The following is a 13,864-nucleotide window of genomic DNA, read 5'->3' as shown; positions in this document are numbered from 1 at the left end:
AGAGTACAGTAAGTACAGTTTGTGCTAGCAGCTGGCTATCTTAGCTTAGCGTTACAACTGGAAACAGGAGGAAACCCATTGCCTGGCTCTGTCCAAAGGTAACAAAATGCACATACCAGCACCTCTAGAGCTCAATAATTAACTACCTGTATCTTATATGTTTAATCCACTGGTATATTTCTTGGCCAGCATCACTAACATCTTGGAAAAATAGTCTGGCACATATTCCCCCGTAAAACCACAAAAACGATTTTTGTACAAACGGAGCAAGCTTTAGAGATGCAATTAGGAGTCTTGTGTTACCTTTGGACAGAGCCAGGCTAGCTGTTTCTCCCTCTTAAGGTAACCCGCTACTGGCAGTAGCTTCATATTTAGCAGACAGTCGTGAGAGCGGTATCAATCTTCTCGTCTAAGCCTTGGCAAGCAAGCAAATACCCATATTTCCCAAAATATCAAGCTATTACTTTAACAGTCTTTTTGTATGAGCACAACTTTTATATTTAATTTCGTTTATTTTAATTAGTGGCTTTATATATCAATGTTTATCTTTAACACTCAAGGCATTAAGCTAATGCTTTAACCAAAAATGACCTTAAAACTGCAACAGCGGAATCAGCTAGAATTCCTCAAGTAACAGCATCACAAACAACTGAGAACAGGCGTTCAGGAACTAAGTGCCCTGTCAGCAGTCCTTTGACAATAAAAATCCTCGTTAAAAACAGTAGAAAGATTCTTTAACTTGCTTTTGCAACACCATACTTCCTTTTTACTACTTTAATTATAAGTTTAAATGATGTCTTTACCCTGCCAACATCCCTTTGGGGTTGGGATCCGGTCTCTATTTCGGTTAATTGCACAGGAACGACTACTAAACCATACAGTCCCAGGTTTGGGCCCCTCATTAAATATCTAGTCCAGTCTTGATTTTGATATCTGGTATCCTTTTGAAGAAACTCACGGCTTATAAGTCACATACCCGTCAAAAACCTGCGCCGTCTGCTCAGGATTGAGAATGAGGCAGGAGTGGTACCTCCTTAGCACAGCTACAATGCACAGACACAGGCTGGTGGTGTAGCTGCCCACCAAGCTGGATGACTTCAGCAGCAGCTCGGCTTCCACCAGACTCAACTCATTCAGAAGCTACAAAACACGCACACAGCCAATGTGTTATTTACAAACAGTGATGATTAAAAAGACATTTATCTGGATTTGTCCGAGTTGAGTTACTTTAGTGATCAGCTGCCCCTACCTGAATAGCAAAGTCTATGAGGCCACTAATGTTGAGGGAGTACTCCATGAGGTCAAAGATGAACTGAATGTGCTGGACGAGAGGCAGGTGATAAGACATCCCTAAGGCAAAGCTGGTGATCTGTTCCAGTACGTTTCTAGACACCTGCACACAAACGTAACATCAGACATCATTAACATGCAAAAAACAACAATATTTCCAGCCTTGGCTCCGACTCTGAGCTGCGATATAAGAACAATATGTTGCCATTCAGCAGAGCTCCAACAGAGACGCTTTATATTTAAAATGAGCAGAAACATTCAAAATATGCCAAAATATTTTGTCAGCCACTGGAATTTTTGTTGTTTGGGAGGGGGGAGCAAGTCAGACAAATGGAGGCAAAAACAACCAAAAAGGAATTTTAACCACTCAGACTTTCTTACAGTCATAAAACTGTGAAGAAATATCTCACCGCTCTTACTCTTTAAACTGACCTAGGTGATTAAACAACATGATTTCCATTACCTGATGAAATTCAAGTGTGAACAGAATGCAAATCAAATGAGAGTTTATGGGAAACATGTATACTTCACTTTAGTGTGAAAAGAAATGGGAAATTAATATATCTTTGAAGTTTCTAACAAAGAGTATGATGAATAAGAAAGAATATCGATACCACACTCAGATCTGTCCATTAAATATGAGGCCACAGCCACGACCATTATTTTAGCTTACCAAAAACACAGGAAACAGAGACAAACAGCTAGCCTGACTCTTGCCTTTAACAGACAGATATGAGAGTGGCATCCATCGTCTCATCTCTTAGCAAGAAAGCAAATATGCCTATTTCCTAAATGTCAAAATATTTTATATAAAGAGGGATACCAACACAACCATAATGTTATCGGGAAGTTGCTCTTACATGTGAAACTGACTATTAGCTGACAAAACAGGGCAAATCCCTGGACATCATATAACACTTTTAAATATGTTATAGTTTGATGCGGACTTGACCCTTTGGCTATTAGCTATACTTGAATTAAAAGCACTTAAAAATGCAAATGAAATTGTAGGTTGTTTTCAAGTGCAAAGTGTTTTATATTTTATCATCTAGGGGATATTACTGACTTTATTGCATTCGGGAACAACTGCATTCTCCATTACAACCTGTACTATCTAAACTTCAAATAAATTATGTTCTGATGGGTTTTCAAGTTACAGCAGCCCGACTGCATTATCCATTCAAATTGTATTCAGACATCTCACAAGAGAAATCAAATCAAGCCAAAATTACATTTACATTCAAATGCGTTACCGTGGGAGGTCTCGTCTTTTAGGCTGCCAAAATATTTACATTAATAAACCCTGTCTCCGTGAGGTTGACTGGTCTTACCTGCGAGGTGACCTGGTGCTGGTCAAAGTGGGAGAGGTGCTGGAATTTGGAGAAGATATCCTCTGCAGTGGGAAAGGCCTCCGGCTTACTCCTCTTCCTCTTTTGTCCTTCCTCCCCTCCTGCGTCAGTGGGAAAGAGAGAAATAAAAAATAAAAAAATAAGAGAGGAAGCAGCAACTCATAACTGGTCAGCGGTATTCTTTCCAGTCTGCCTAACAGGCCAGCCGTGAAATCAAGTTAACTCAGTGGCCTGTTATCTTATTTCCATCCTCCTTTGATTTGAAGTTTTACTGCAAAAGACAATGCTATAAAGTCACTTAAATCAAAGGAAAGTGGTACTTTTCATTTAAGAGAAACACAATTGTGAGCTGAAGGTCATCATGAGCTCGCAGGAATGTGCTAAGTTGACACAAAACACTCCAATCTGTGCAATTATAACTCTGAAAACCTTAAATCACATTAATAAGGTCACATGTATCTAAGATAAAGTGGCTATGAACAGATGAGAGCTATTAGCATAGAAATTGGGTGGAAAGATGATTGAGTAATGCCACCCCCCAGGGTCGATAAAGAGGAAAAAAAAAAAAACAGCTTGTTCTCTTCAGAAGGGCAGGAGGAAGGGGATACAAATGAAAAGTACTCAAAGAGGAGAGTTACGGGCCACGGTAGTAAAGCAAGCAGTCAGTGCGCGTCTGAACAATGTTTTACAAACATCCAAGCATGATAAAGCACCTGCTTTCCACCAGGCAAAAAATTATATCTAATATGATATAAATGGATTCTTCTACAGAGAGTTGAAGGAAAAAATCCACTCCATGAATAAAACATGAAAAGTAGGTAATATAAAACAGATGAAACGTGATCTTAAATGGCAGCTAGGCAATGTAAAATATCAACTAAATGGGAAATGTAGGACATAAAGCATCAGTCAGCAGCTGATAAAATTGAGTTACCTGTTTCTGCTGTGCTTTTGCGGTTGAGCACCTTCAAGATGTCTTTGGTAATTTTCTTGATGGTGTGTCGCGCCTCATCTCTCAGTTTGCCCACACCGTACAGGACCACTAACCGCTGGTTGCACTCGTGGCTGGCGCTTTCCTCCTAAAGGCAAAGACAAAGAGACAGAAAGATCCTCACGTACTGGAACCACTTGATAACCTGAGCAGCACAGCACGAAATGATATGAACCAAACAACGGGAAAAAAATACATATTACGGCATAAATTGTTTCACAATAGATGTGACCATGTTTGAGGAATCATTTTTTACAAATTTTACTTTTCAATTGTGAACTATAAAAACTAACATTTTTTCTCAATTGTTGTTATTCCCACTGTGGGAATAAAATAAGATCTAGTTGAACAGCAATGGCTGAAATTGTATTTCAAACTGAAATTGTATTTCAGCCATTAGTAAACATACAAATCCTCATTCATAACATTTGCTCTAAACCACTTGAGATAACTTGGTTTCATCTTTTAAGAATACTCATGTGACTCATATGTATATTTGCTGTATTTAACAGATTAACTTGGCAATGTTAGTCTGGAAAGGAAAATTAAGGCTGGGTTATGCTTAAAAAGAACTTCAGTAGCTTGCCTACTTTTCCCCTCGATACACCTGAACAATTGCTGTGTGAAGTGGGCGTGAATAACTGTTTCTGAAAGTTAAAGAAATTGTCATGCAGACAACCTCAAATTCCGAAGTCAGGAAGGTTTGGGGAGGAGAAGAGTTTCCGAAGCTTTTCAGCCATCTGACAAGCACTTCCGATAAATCATACTTGCTCCTTTATTCTTCACTTCACCACAATATGCAGGAATACTGTATATTCTATGTATGAGGACTGAAGATTTACTAGACTTTAAGTCAAAATAGAATCTGGTATGTTCTAAGGAAACATCTGCTCATCCATAGCTACCCAGAAGTGTAATTTGCTGGGATTTCTTTTTAAATGCCAAACTATGAGCTTTCTCACCTGTGGAATGGGGAAGTGAGTGGCATACTGAATGTGGCGGGGTTGCTCGTACAGTTGAGGGAAGGCCGGGTCCATGCCCTTGTCCTTACAGCCAGCCTTGCTGTCCTGGTCTGGAACTGGCTTCTCTGGAGAGGGGCTGCCCTTAGACTCACAGTGCATTGGAGGAGAGAACATCTGCAAGGCAAAGGGGAGGCGGAAATGACTCCGTGCGAGGCACATGAGCAGTGACAAAATGTTCAAGAGAAAATTGTTACAGAAATGATTAAAATTTGTTAAAAAAAATAAAATAAAATAAAAAAATAACACTTGGTTCCGAACGATATTTATCCATTCATTATGGCAGGAAATGTAAAAGGTTAAATACTGTGTTTACCTCGTCAAAATTAGCACTGGAGTTGTGATCGATTTCCATCGACTCTGACAGACCGGTATCCTGTTGAACAAACCATAATCTCATGTTACCCTTTAACACCACACTGTTCCTCTGCACTGCTGCACAAATGACTCATCACACCCCAAAGCACTAACAACAGATGCGTCCAGCATACCTCCATCTTGACACTGCTGCCTGCGTCCTGCTCCTTGCGCTCTGATTCATCGGAGGGCTCGTCGCTGGGGGATCGTGGGCGCGGCAGGTGGGAGTCAGAAGCCAGGTCACCACGGGATATGAGCGTGCACATGTAGATGTTGTGGGAAAAGACGTCGTGACGGATGAGCTCACAGAAGAGCAGGACCAGGTTGGAGAACTCCACTCTTTCACTTTCATTCCCAGGCTCCGCTACAGAGGGGAAAATTGGATTTGAATAATTGAATAGCAGGTTTACCTTGCCAAATCATTTATAATAAATATGAACTGTGTAATGAAATAAGAGGCAAAGACAAAATCATATAAAGTTACTTCACTATTAGATTGGGATCAAGTTTGACACATTTGAGATGTAAGACACAGCTGCGGGAAGTGAATGAAAAAGAAAAAAAAGAAAGGCTCACTCAGTGTGGGGGCCTGAGTATCAAGGAACTGCAGCAGAACATCCTGAAAAACTGGTAGCGTGGCAGCTGAGAGGGAGCCAGATGACACAGAGCCCTTCTCATCCACCACCTCCGACTCACCACACCTCTGCAAACAGACACACAGCAGACAGACAACACTTATCAAACAGCCTCCGAGTGCTAAATGTAGAACTCGTATTTAAAAACTGTCCTTATTTGACGCATTCGTTTGGGTTTACAGTAGGTCTACACCTGCCACAAAGTATGAATTATGAATTTTAAACGTTATCTTAATGTTGAGGGGCATGGTGGAGCTGTAGGACCTTCCCAGCCGTAATTCATAGTGGAGGAAAATCAGCTGATGATTTGTAAAATATAAACTTAAGAGCTATGCAGATCGATATCAGAGATGGATATTCCAACATGACAGCAGGGTTACTGAGACTTAGGTCAGTGGTTTCCAATTTGGGGGTCAGGACCCCCTGCTGAGGTCCCAAAATAAATCTGATTGGTCAAAAGCTGATTAAAGGCATAAGAAAGAAAAATAATGTATTTGTGTTGATTGTTCTGTACAACTTTTCTCAAATGTTTGCTTTTTATTCTGGTAACATTCTGACTACTTTCATCTCTTCGGGCCTCTAAAAATCCTTTAAATGAAAAGCTGAGCAGGAAAACTTACTCTCTAGTCACAGGTGGACATTGCTCTATTTTTAGGGGTCCCAAGTCAAAAAGGCTGGGAGCCAATAACAGAGAAGATGTAATGAAGGTGATTACTACTAAAACTGTGGGAAAATTCGTTTGGACTTGTGTAAAACAAGCACGAGTTGGAAATATGTATCAGAACTCAGCTGGAGGTGGCGTGTCTCTTACCTCTGCTTCTATTTCGGCCTGTCTCTTTTCCAGTAGCTTGGCCACCACCATGGCCCTGTGTCTGCCAGAGCGCTTACAGCACACCGCCCATTCACAAAGCAAGGTCACCACCGCATCGTCATCTGGTGACATCTGGACAGAGGCATACGTGATTGGCCAATACGGCTAGAAACGGAATCGCTTGGTGCCAAATTCTATGATCTGATGATCAGTAATCACACGGTGTCACCGCAGCAAAGATTCTCGCATCAAAATTACACCTTGTCAATCAATCAATCCAGTTCCAAGAGATTAAAAACAATTTGTTCAATTTTATTGTTCACAGAGTATTTTCACCTTGTTTGATCTAATTTACAAGATTCACATTTTTTTCATGCTTTACGCATAATAAGATAGAGAGAATAAGAGGAATCAGTTCTTACTTCATGGCCATCTTTACTCTGGCCTGACCCAAATATCCTGTTGTACAGCGAATCCAGTGAGTTGTTAAAGTCAGACTTCTCAAAGCTGTGGTTGTCTAAAACCTCCAGAGTGTGAAGAACCCTTCCAATGGTGAACCCTGGCAACAGATTACAAATATCATCTTCAGCACTGACCTTGATTTCCTACAAACCCGTTCACATGAGCTGCAAACAGGTGTCTGCAGAGATGAAGGAACAGTTTTCGTACCTGCTGTGGTCTCCTGGCACTTATCAAATGACCACCTGAACTCCACTGCCTGGCCTCGCTCCTTAATTTGCTCCTCGATTTCTCTCAACTTTGCACGGACCTGTGTTGAAAGAGGGGTTCAGAGAATGTCTTCCTGTCATCTGGCAAATAAAAAAATGCCCAAAAACCAAACGGGAAAACCAACTAAGAGTGGTTACACATAAGCCATTGCCAGAATCTCCCCAGCTGTGTTTATTAGGAGACAGGTCTCTCCGACCATCTGGTATGTCCAAAAAAGAATATGTATTTGCACTGGCAAGCTTTAGTGGTACTTCAAGAGGTGTCCCTTTTCTGTCAGTTTACTGGTTTGTCTTATCTTAGCTACTTCTATGTGCTCAGATTGGTTTTGTTCTGTTCCCCCGTTCAGCAGTCATTACTACAATATTTTGTCTTGTGTTTCATTTTGTTTTTTAACGTACTGTAAAAGCTAATAAAAAACAACTTAAACTGCAAATAAAAGGAAAAACTACTAAGAGGCTTTTTGTGCTGTACACACACACACACACACACATTTACAAGATGTCTTGAAATAAACAGACAGAAAAGAAAGAACACTATATCAGTGCTGATGGAGGTACCTGCTGTGTAAAGGCAGTGTTGCCTCCTGGCATTGGCAAGCTGGATGGGGCGATGGGCAGGAGGTCCAGAGGGGAGCCAGTCTTGTTTCTGCTGTCTGTTAGGGAGTAATGCCACACCAGAGCACTGGGACAACACAACACTATGCTCTGATGTGACAAGAACAAGACACAAACAACAAGGGAAAGGAGAAATGGAACTAGAGAGTGAGGTATTTTAAGTCTTGTCTTACATTTTCAAAACCCTTTTCAAACTAATCTATCAGAGCATGATGAAAAAAGAAGTGTCACCTATCCCATGTATCAATTATACATCAGTCAAAATGAAAGTATAATACCTGTAACATGCAGCTGAGGCCAAACACCAGAGGCCTGTGCTGAGGGCAGATATAGAAATCCGTGAAGGGTGTCTGGGGCTGGTTCCCGCCTGCTGGCTGGGAGGTCGGGGTGGGGGGCAGGGCGTTACTTTGCTGCGTCAAGATGCCATGCGCTGGATGTCCTCCTGTGCCGGGGCCCAGGCTCCCGTCGCTTAGCAACAGGTTGAGGCGGCGTGTGCAGAAGTAAGCCAGTCTCCGTGACAAGTAAGCCGACTGTACAAATTCCCCTGAGTACTGCAGGACGGGGGAGAGATTCACAGTGTTACCCACAGCACTCAGCGTCCATTAACATCAGTCAGCTTTGGAAATAGAAACAAAATATGAGGCTGTGGGCCTCACAGGCCACTGCCGGCAAAGGTCAACACCGCCAAAGTGCTGGGGACGAAGACACACAACTGGTTCAATGTAAACTGTTGACAGCCCTAGAAGCCTGTTGTAACACAGACCGGCTACTGTTTGTAACAGCGTACAGCTGTATGAATGTTAAGTAGGACTGCATGCTTCCCAAATGCAGTCCATCAGTGCACGAAGGATGTTGTGAGACTGATGTAGAGATGCTGAGATGACAGTAAATGGACAGAGGGGTATACCTGTAGTAAAAGGGGCAGGAGGAGTCTGAGAAGCTCATCTTCACCAGGTCGGACCTTCTCAAAGCACTCCAACACCCATGTCAAAAACTCATGTCTGTCCAACATACCGTCCTGAACACAGAAACAAAACACAAGTGCATCTTAATATCAAGTAGATACAGTAATCATAATGTTTAATTCATTCATTCATGGATTCATTAATTGAAATACGCAATGACCTCCATCTTCACTTCAAGGAATCAGGTAGGACAAATTTCAGAAAAAGTAATCAATTACAAATTCCTTGCCTACATTACTCTCCCTGAATGTAATGCGATGATTATTTCGTGTAACTCAGAGAAAAACAATCATATTATTTTGATGTTGTACGTTGTTCAGAATTTTCAGCACAGCAGTAACTACTGTAACCACCACAGATCCACTGTTGCGCATAAATACTACTATGTCACTGAAAAAAATTAATGTGATATTTGTGACAGTTTAACGCCAACACTGTTCAGCAGTAGACTTATGAGAGTGAACTGACCTGAAACATGAACATGGCCAGCTTCTCGTTGTATTCCCACTGCTTCATGGCCGTCTCGACGTCAGCGGGAGTGGCCGGTAGGGGTGAGCTACAGCCCTGACTGGGAAACTGCCTGTAAAACTCGGCCACCTTCTGAAGCTGCTCCCACAGGTACTTAGTAATGATCTGGGTCCATTCTACACACACACACACACACACACACACACACACACACACACACACACACACACACACACACACACACAGAAAAATTTAATAACCGGCAAACACATATTCTACTCAAGAATAAAATAAAAAAAAATCACTTAAATGTCCCATAGAAATACGTATAATTGTTTTGTTTTTTTTTGCCAAAAGATCACAAGAAAAAAAGCCTCAAACTGCATCAATGTTTCCTTACAAAAAAAACCTGCTTCACTCGCTTACCTATACAAGGATCAATCACATGCCTCTTCTTGACTTTAGTTTCTGTGATGGCTGCGTGATAAGCACAAGTCATCTTGATCATCCATGCTGAACGCATGACGGGGACTGAGTACTTGGCCAAGTATCCAAAAACCTCCTCCTTTTTGCTAAAGATCGGAACCTGTGACAAGGGAATTTCATGTGCATCAGTAATGTTGAGTGAAAAAAAAAAAAATGCACACACCGAGAATACTTCTACCAAAACAGCAAAAATGGCAAGAAAAATAGAACTCTGCCAGAAAACAAAGGTCAAATTACTTTATTGATTTTTTTAAATAATTTTCAATATGAAAACTGTAGTGTTACATTTTCCAAACAGTTGAAAGTCCAATAGACATGTGTTTAACAAGGATTAAACTACGCCAAAATCCCGTCAAAAATGCCACTCTCTGTTCGTTTTCAAAAATGACTGCACCGGAGGAACTGCATGCATGAAGTCCACAATTTCGGTTATGTTTTCCTGATATTAAGCAGCTGAGGGGAAACCTGGAACTGGTGTACTTCTAGAGAAGTGACAGGTCAAAAACACAGTTAGAAAACATTGTTTTTAATGGTGAGAAAACAATGAAATACGTATGCACCAATGCAAGCAGGGATAAAAGAAAATACCTAACAAACAGGAGTTGAACTGTAAATGATAAAGAGCTTTCATAAACTTATGCACAGAAAGCTCATCAACCCCATGTACCTATTTGCTACCATTTGTAAGAGCAAAAAAATCTCCCCTCACAATCCATTAAGAATAGATTTCCAAGTTTAACCAAATAAAACCCCACTAACAAAGACATTCATTGTGTTTGACTTGGTTTAAACAGAAGCATCAGTTGGGTTGTTTTACCAAGGAAATTAAAAAAAAAAACCAACAACCACACCATTAATTACCTGAATTGTTCTTGTTTCGTTATGTTGGACTGATTCACCCAGGATATTCTGCACAGTTTGGGGGCTGTTCTGACTCCATTGCCATTCCTTTTGTTCTACTGGTTTATTCCATTCTATTTGTTCTCTTCTTGGCTTTCACAGAACTGACACATAAATGTCTCTGAGCAGCGAGGCATGTATGGATCTATCCATCTGTTTTCTGCCGATTATCCAGGGTCAGGTCAAGGTGGCACCGGGCTAAGCACGGTAGTCCAGGCGTGTCTCTAGCTAATGCTACGTTTTCCAGCTCAAATGAAAATAAATCATCTCTCCAGCTTGTTCTGGGTCTACCCCAAGTTCTCCTACTTCTGCCCAGGATGTCCTGGCAAAAAAGAAAATTCTATCGAGCCTTGTCAGACCACGATAAGTGTCGTTAAAATTGCAGGCTCACACTGCAAAACTCTCGTACTGGGAAAAGTCGGCTTTATAAAATAAAATGTATATAGCAACGTTAGTGGCTCTGTGAGGCTGTAGTAGAGACACCCCGGCTTCTCAAGCTCAGCGCTACATTGCCAGACTTGGCCGACTTTCTTCAGTCTAAGCTGTACTTTGGCAGGCTCACCTGGATGTAGTCTCAGCTGTGATTTGTTTAGGCTTGAGTACTCAAAACTGAAGGGACAGCTGAGGCTAGTAATGTCTGGTAGCATGTTACAGTTACAGTTAGGAGCAGAAATATGCTAACATTTAGCTGTTAATTTAACAAGCTAACGTTCAGCAGGTGAACAACCTATGGTAGAATTAATCCTAGTTCAAAAGTGGGTGGGTAAAATAGTTGAGCCTGAAGAAAGACCGTTGTGCTTTCAAATATGTGTTTAATCACGTGGTCGCAATAATAACGGTTTTTAATTTTTAATTTTATACTTCAACTACGCAACACGCTTTGCATTTTCGGGGGAAATCCATTTCCTTTCTTCTGGGCTTGGGTAAAAAATGTTCGGTTTTGGCCTAAAGAAATCCATACCAGTGCTTCAGAATGTAAATAGTGGGAATCAACAAGGAGGAAAAAAACAAAAACAAAAACAAAAAAAACACAAAAACAAACAAACAAAACAAAAACCGTGCACAGGAGACTGAGGTGCAAAGAATTACACTGACCATCCAGCTAACCACAACACAGTGCAGAGGTTGAGGCCAATGTGGAGAAAAACATTTCGTATGTAAAAAGCAGATTTCTCCAGCACTCATCCTACCAGTTAAAACACCACGAAGAAAAACATCGTTTAGTAAAGAAGGCTGTTAGTGACGTACACTAGGGTCTTACCTTTTTAGCCAGCTGTGTTAAGGGTTTAGTCCCAGCTAAATCCGTAAACCAGTTATTGATGGAGCTCTGTGACCTTGCTGTGACGAGCCAGAAATTATCCTTCTGGTTGACCTGTGGCTTACGCTTCCCTGTGTCTGGGAACGTGTTGCAACGCAGCTTCTCTGCAATAATGCTGCTGAAGTTCGAACTGATCTGCAAGGCATTGAGGGAAAGGTGTCTGACGGCCAACTCAGTCACAAGCACTCAGACAGAAACACCACGAGTAGCAAGGCAGGGTAGCTGAAGCGCAAAAGGTCATTACCTTAGAAGGGTTGAAGTTGACATTTTTGGCACTGCCATGTTCATCGCCAGACACAGCTGGTTGGTTATTGAATCCTTGCTTCACATTCAGTGCGGTCAACTCGTCCTGAAACAAATGCACATTTCAGTGCGCACTGATACCAGTGTCAGTCTACAATATCTCATTATTTCTGATCCCAGACCAGCTAGTGGTGGTCAGAGAAAAAAAACCAGGACGTTGGTTTGATTGGGTTTGCTGACAGCAGGAAAATTCGCCTATCTATGACGAAATGTTACTAAGTCATTATTAAAGATATTTGCAGACGCGGTGACAGAATACCCCAGAGGTAAAGCAGCCAGTTTTCCATCTACATCAACAGATGATCTTGGGTTAATAATAGATCAGGAGCCAGCAGCACTACGAAGCCAGGCCAAACTCCAATTTTAAAAACTGGTCATAGATCATTTAGTCTAAATTACACTCGTATAGATCATAGAGGTTAGCTGTGCGGGTTTCGCTAACGTTAACTCGTTGTGCCAAAACATCAAGCCAACAAACAATTACCAGTCACGAACAATGTAAAAAGCCAACGCATATTGTTTTCCATCACAAAGCTAAACACTGGTTGAAGTTTTATTTCACACTGGACAGAACCCGCCAGCATATGAGCTAGCTTAGCAAACAGTTATCTAACGAACCGGTTGTTTTCCAAATAGGCTGGCGAGCTAGCTAACAAACTGACAACTAGGTGCTGTTCATTGTTATTGCTAGGCCCCAATCGTCTAGAGGTCTTGCTAAACAGGCTAGCTAGTGTTAGCTCGCACAGCCTCTCTTGGCTCAAAATTTTCGTGCCCAGAACATCGCTGCCGGCCTTGCAGGCTGCGGATCGTAAAAATCTGACCTCTTTTTGTTTCGGATCTTGAGGATAAACGTCCGGAGGTCCGAGCCGGGGCCGCTTTAATGGCCGGTGTTCGTAACTTAGGATCCCGAAAGCAGCCATCATCCAGCGGCATCACAGCCAGAGCTTTCCTCCGCCTCAGCTGCCTGAACCGAGCTACAACAACCGAACACACTTCCGCTACGAACTTCAAAATAAAAGTCATCCAGAATACTTCATGCGCTTAGACTGACCCTTTCCTTTTTGACTTGTACCAATTTCTATATATATATATATTTTTCACTTTACATTAGTTTTTTAATTGATGGTACTTATACTCCACTACAAGAGATTGAAATCCTACTTGAAAACACATATGGTAAGATTATAAAAGACAACGTGTTGTTAAAGATTAAACCAGAAGTTCCCAACATTTTCAGATGGTGACCTGATATAAAAAGGCAGTGTTGGGTATGTTTCAGATGTCTCTGATTTACCAGTTCCACCAAAGAGACACTTACCCTCTACACTTTTCAGATGGTTTCATTTTAATAAGCTTTTGAAGCCTAAAGCGGTAAACTTATCCAATATGTCACACGAATCGCAAAGATTATAGAGAGCCTATAAATCCAAAATCCCAAAAAATGTATACATTCATTTTTGTGGCAGACCTTTTTTCCCATCTCCCTCAATGATCTCGTTACCACTCAGATTAATCTTGTGAGCCTTTGGGGGGGCCTGACCTCTTGGTTGGGAATCACTGGACTAAACTAATTTACTGTAAATAAAGTAGTTAAAACTGGCTCCACCTTGAGCAGTTACACAGTAAAAT

At 41.3% G+C, this 13,864-nt stretch overlaps 1 protein-coding gene across 3 annotated transcripts in view; it reads right to left on the bottom strand.

Annotated features, from left to right (window-relative positions):
• Nucleotides 1-13,248, bottom strand: part of med12 (mediator complex subunit 12) — a 28,873-nt gene extending 15,625 nt beyond the window's left edge. For 2 of the 3 annotated variants that reach the window (XM_040119271.1, XM_040119272.1), the window contains exons 1-19: nt 13,057-13,158; nt 12,177-12,281; nt 11,876-12,067; nt 9,655-9,814; nt 9,229-9,404; nt 8,703-8,813; nt 8,074-8,346; nt 7,739-7,885; nt 7,122-7,221; nt 6,875-7,011; nt 6,453-6,584; nt 5,583-5,709; nt 5,141-5,370; nt 4,966-5,025; nt 4,593-4,766; nt 3,574-3,718; nt 2,622-2,740; nt 1,250-1,393; nt 977-1,140 (exon numbers count right to left, since the gene is read on the bottom strand). In XM_040119271.1, the coding sequence (XP_039975205.1) occupies nt 977-1,140; nt 1,250-1,393; nt 2,622-2,740; nt 3,574-3,718; nt 4,593-4,766; nt 4,966-5,025; nt 5,141-5,370; nt 5,583-5,709; nt 6,453-6,584; nt 6,875-7,011; nt 7,122-7,221; nt 7,739-7,885; nt 8,074-8,346; nt 8,703-8,813; nt 9,229-9,404; nt 9,655-9,814; nt 11,876-12,067; nt 12,177-12,281; nt 13,057-13,158 (2,798 nt within the window). Of the gene's footprint in view, nt 1-976; nt 1,141-1,249; nt 1,394-2,621; nt 2,741-3,573; nt 3,719-4,592; nt 4,767-4,965; nt 5,026-5,140; nt 5,371-5,582; nt 5,710-6,452; nt 6,585-6,874; nt 7,012-7,121; nt 7,222-7,738; nt 7,886-8,073; nt 8,347-8,702; nt 8,814-9,228; nt 9,405-9,654; nt 9,815-11,875; nt 12,068-12,176; nt 12,282-13,056 lie in introns of all 3 variants that reach the window. The other variant, XM_040119273.1, reaches the window with a different exon arrangement.
• Between the last annotated feature and the right edge of the window lie 616 nt (nt 13,249-13,864).

Source organism: Xiphias gladius, chromosome 23 (genome assembly GCF_016859285.1).
Source record: "Xiphias gladius isolate SHS-SW01 ecotype Sanya breed wild chromosome 23, ASM1685928v1, whole genome shotgun sequence".
In the NCBI taxonomy this organism is placed as follows: Eukaryota; Metazoa; Chordata; class Actinopteri; order Istiophoriformes; family Xiphiidae; genus Xiphias; species Xiphias gladius.
Note: the sequence above shows the minus strand (reverse complement) of the source record. Positions and strands in the feature narration are given on the sequence as shown.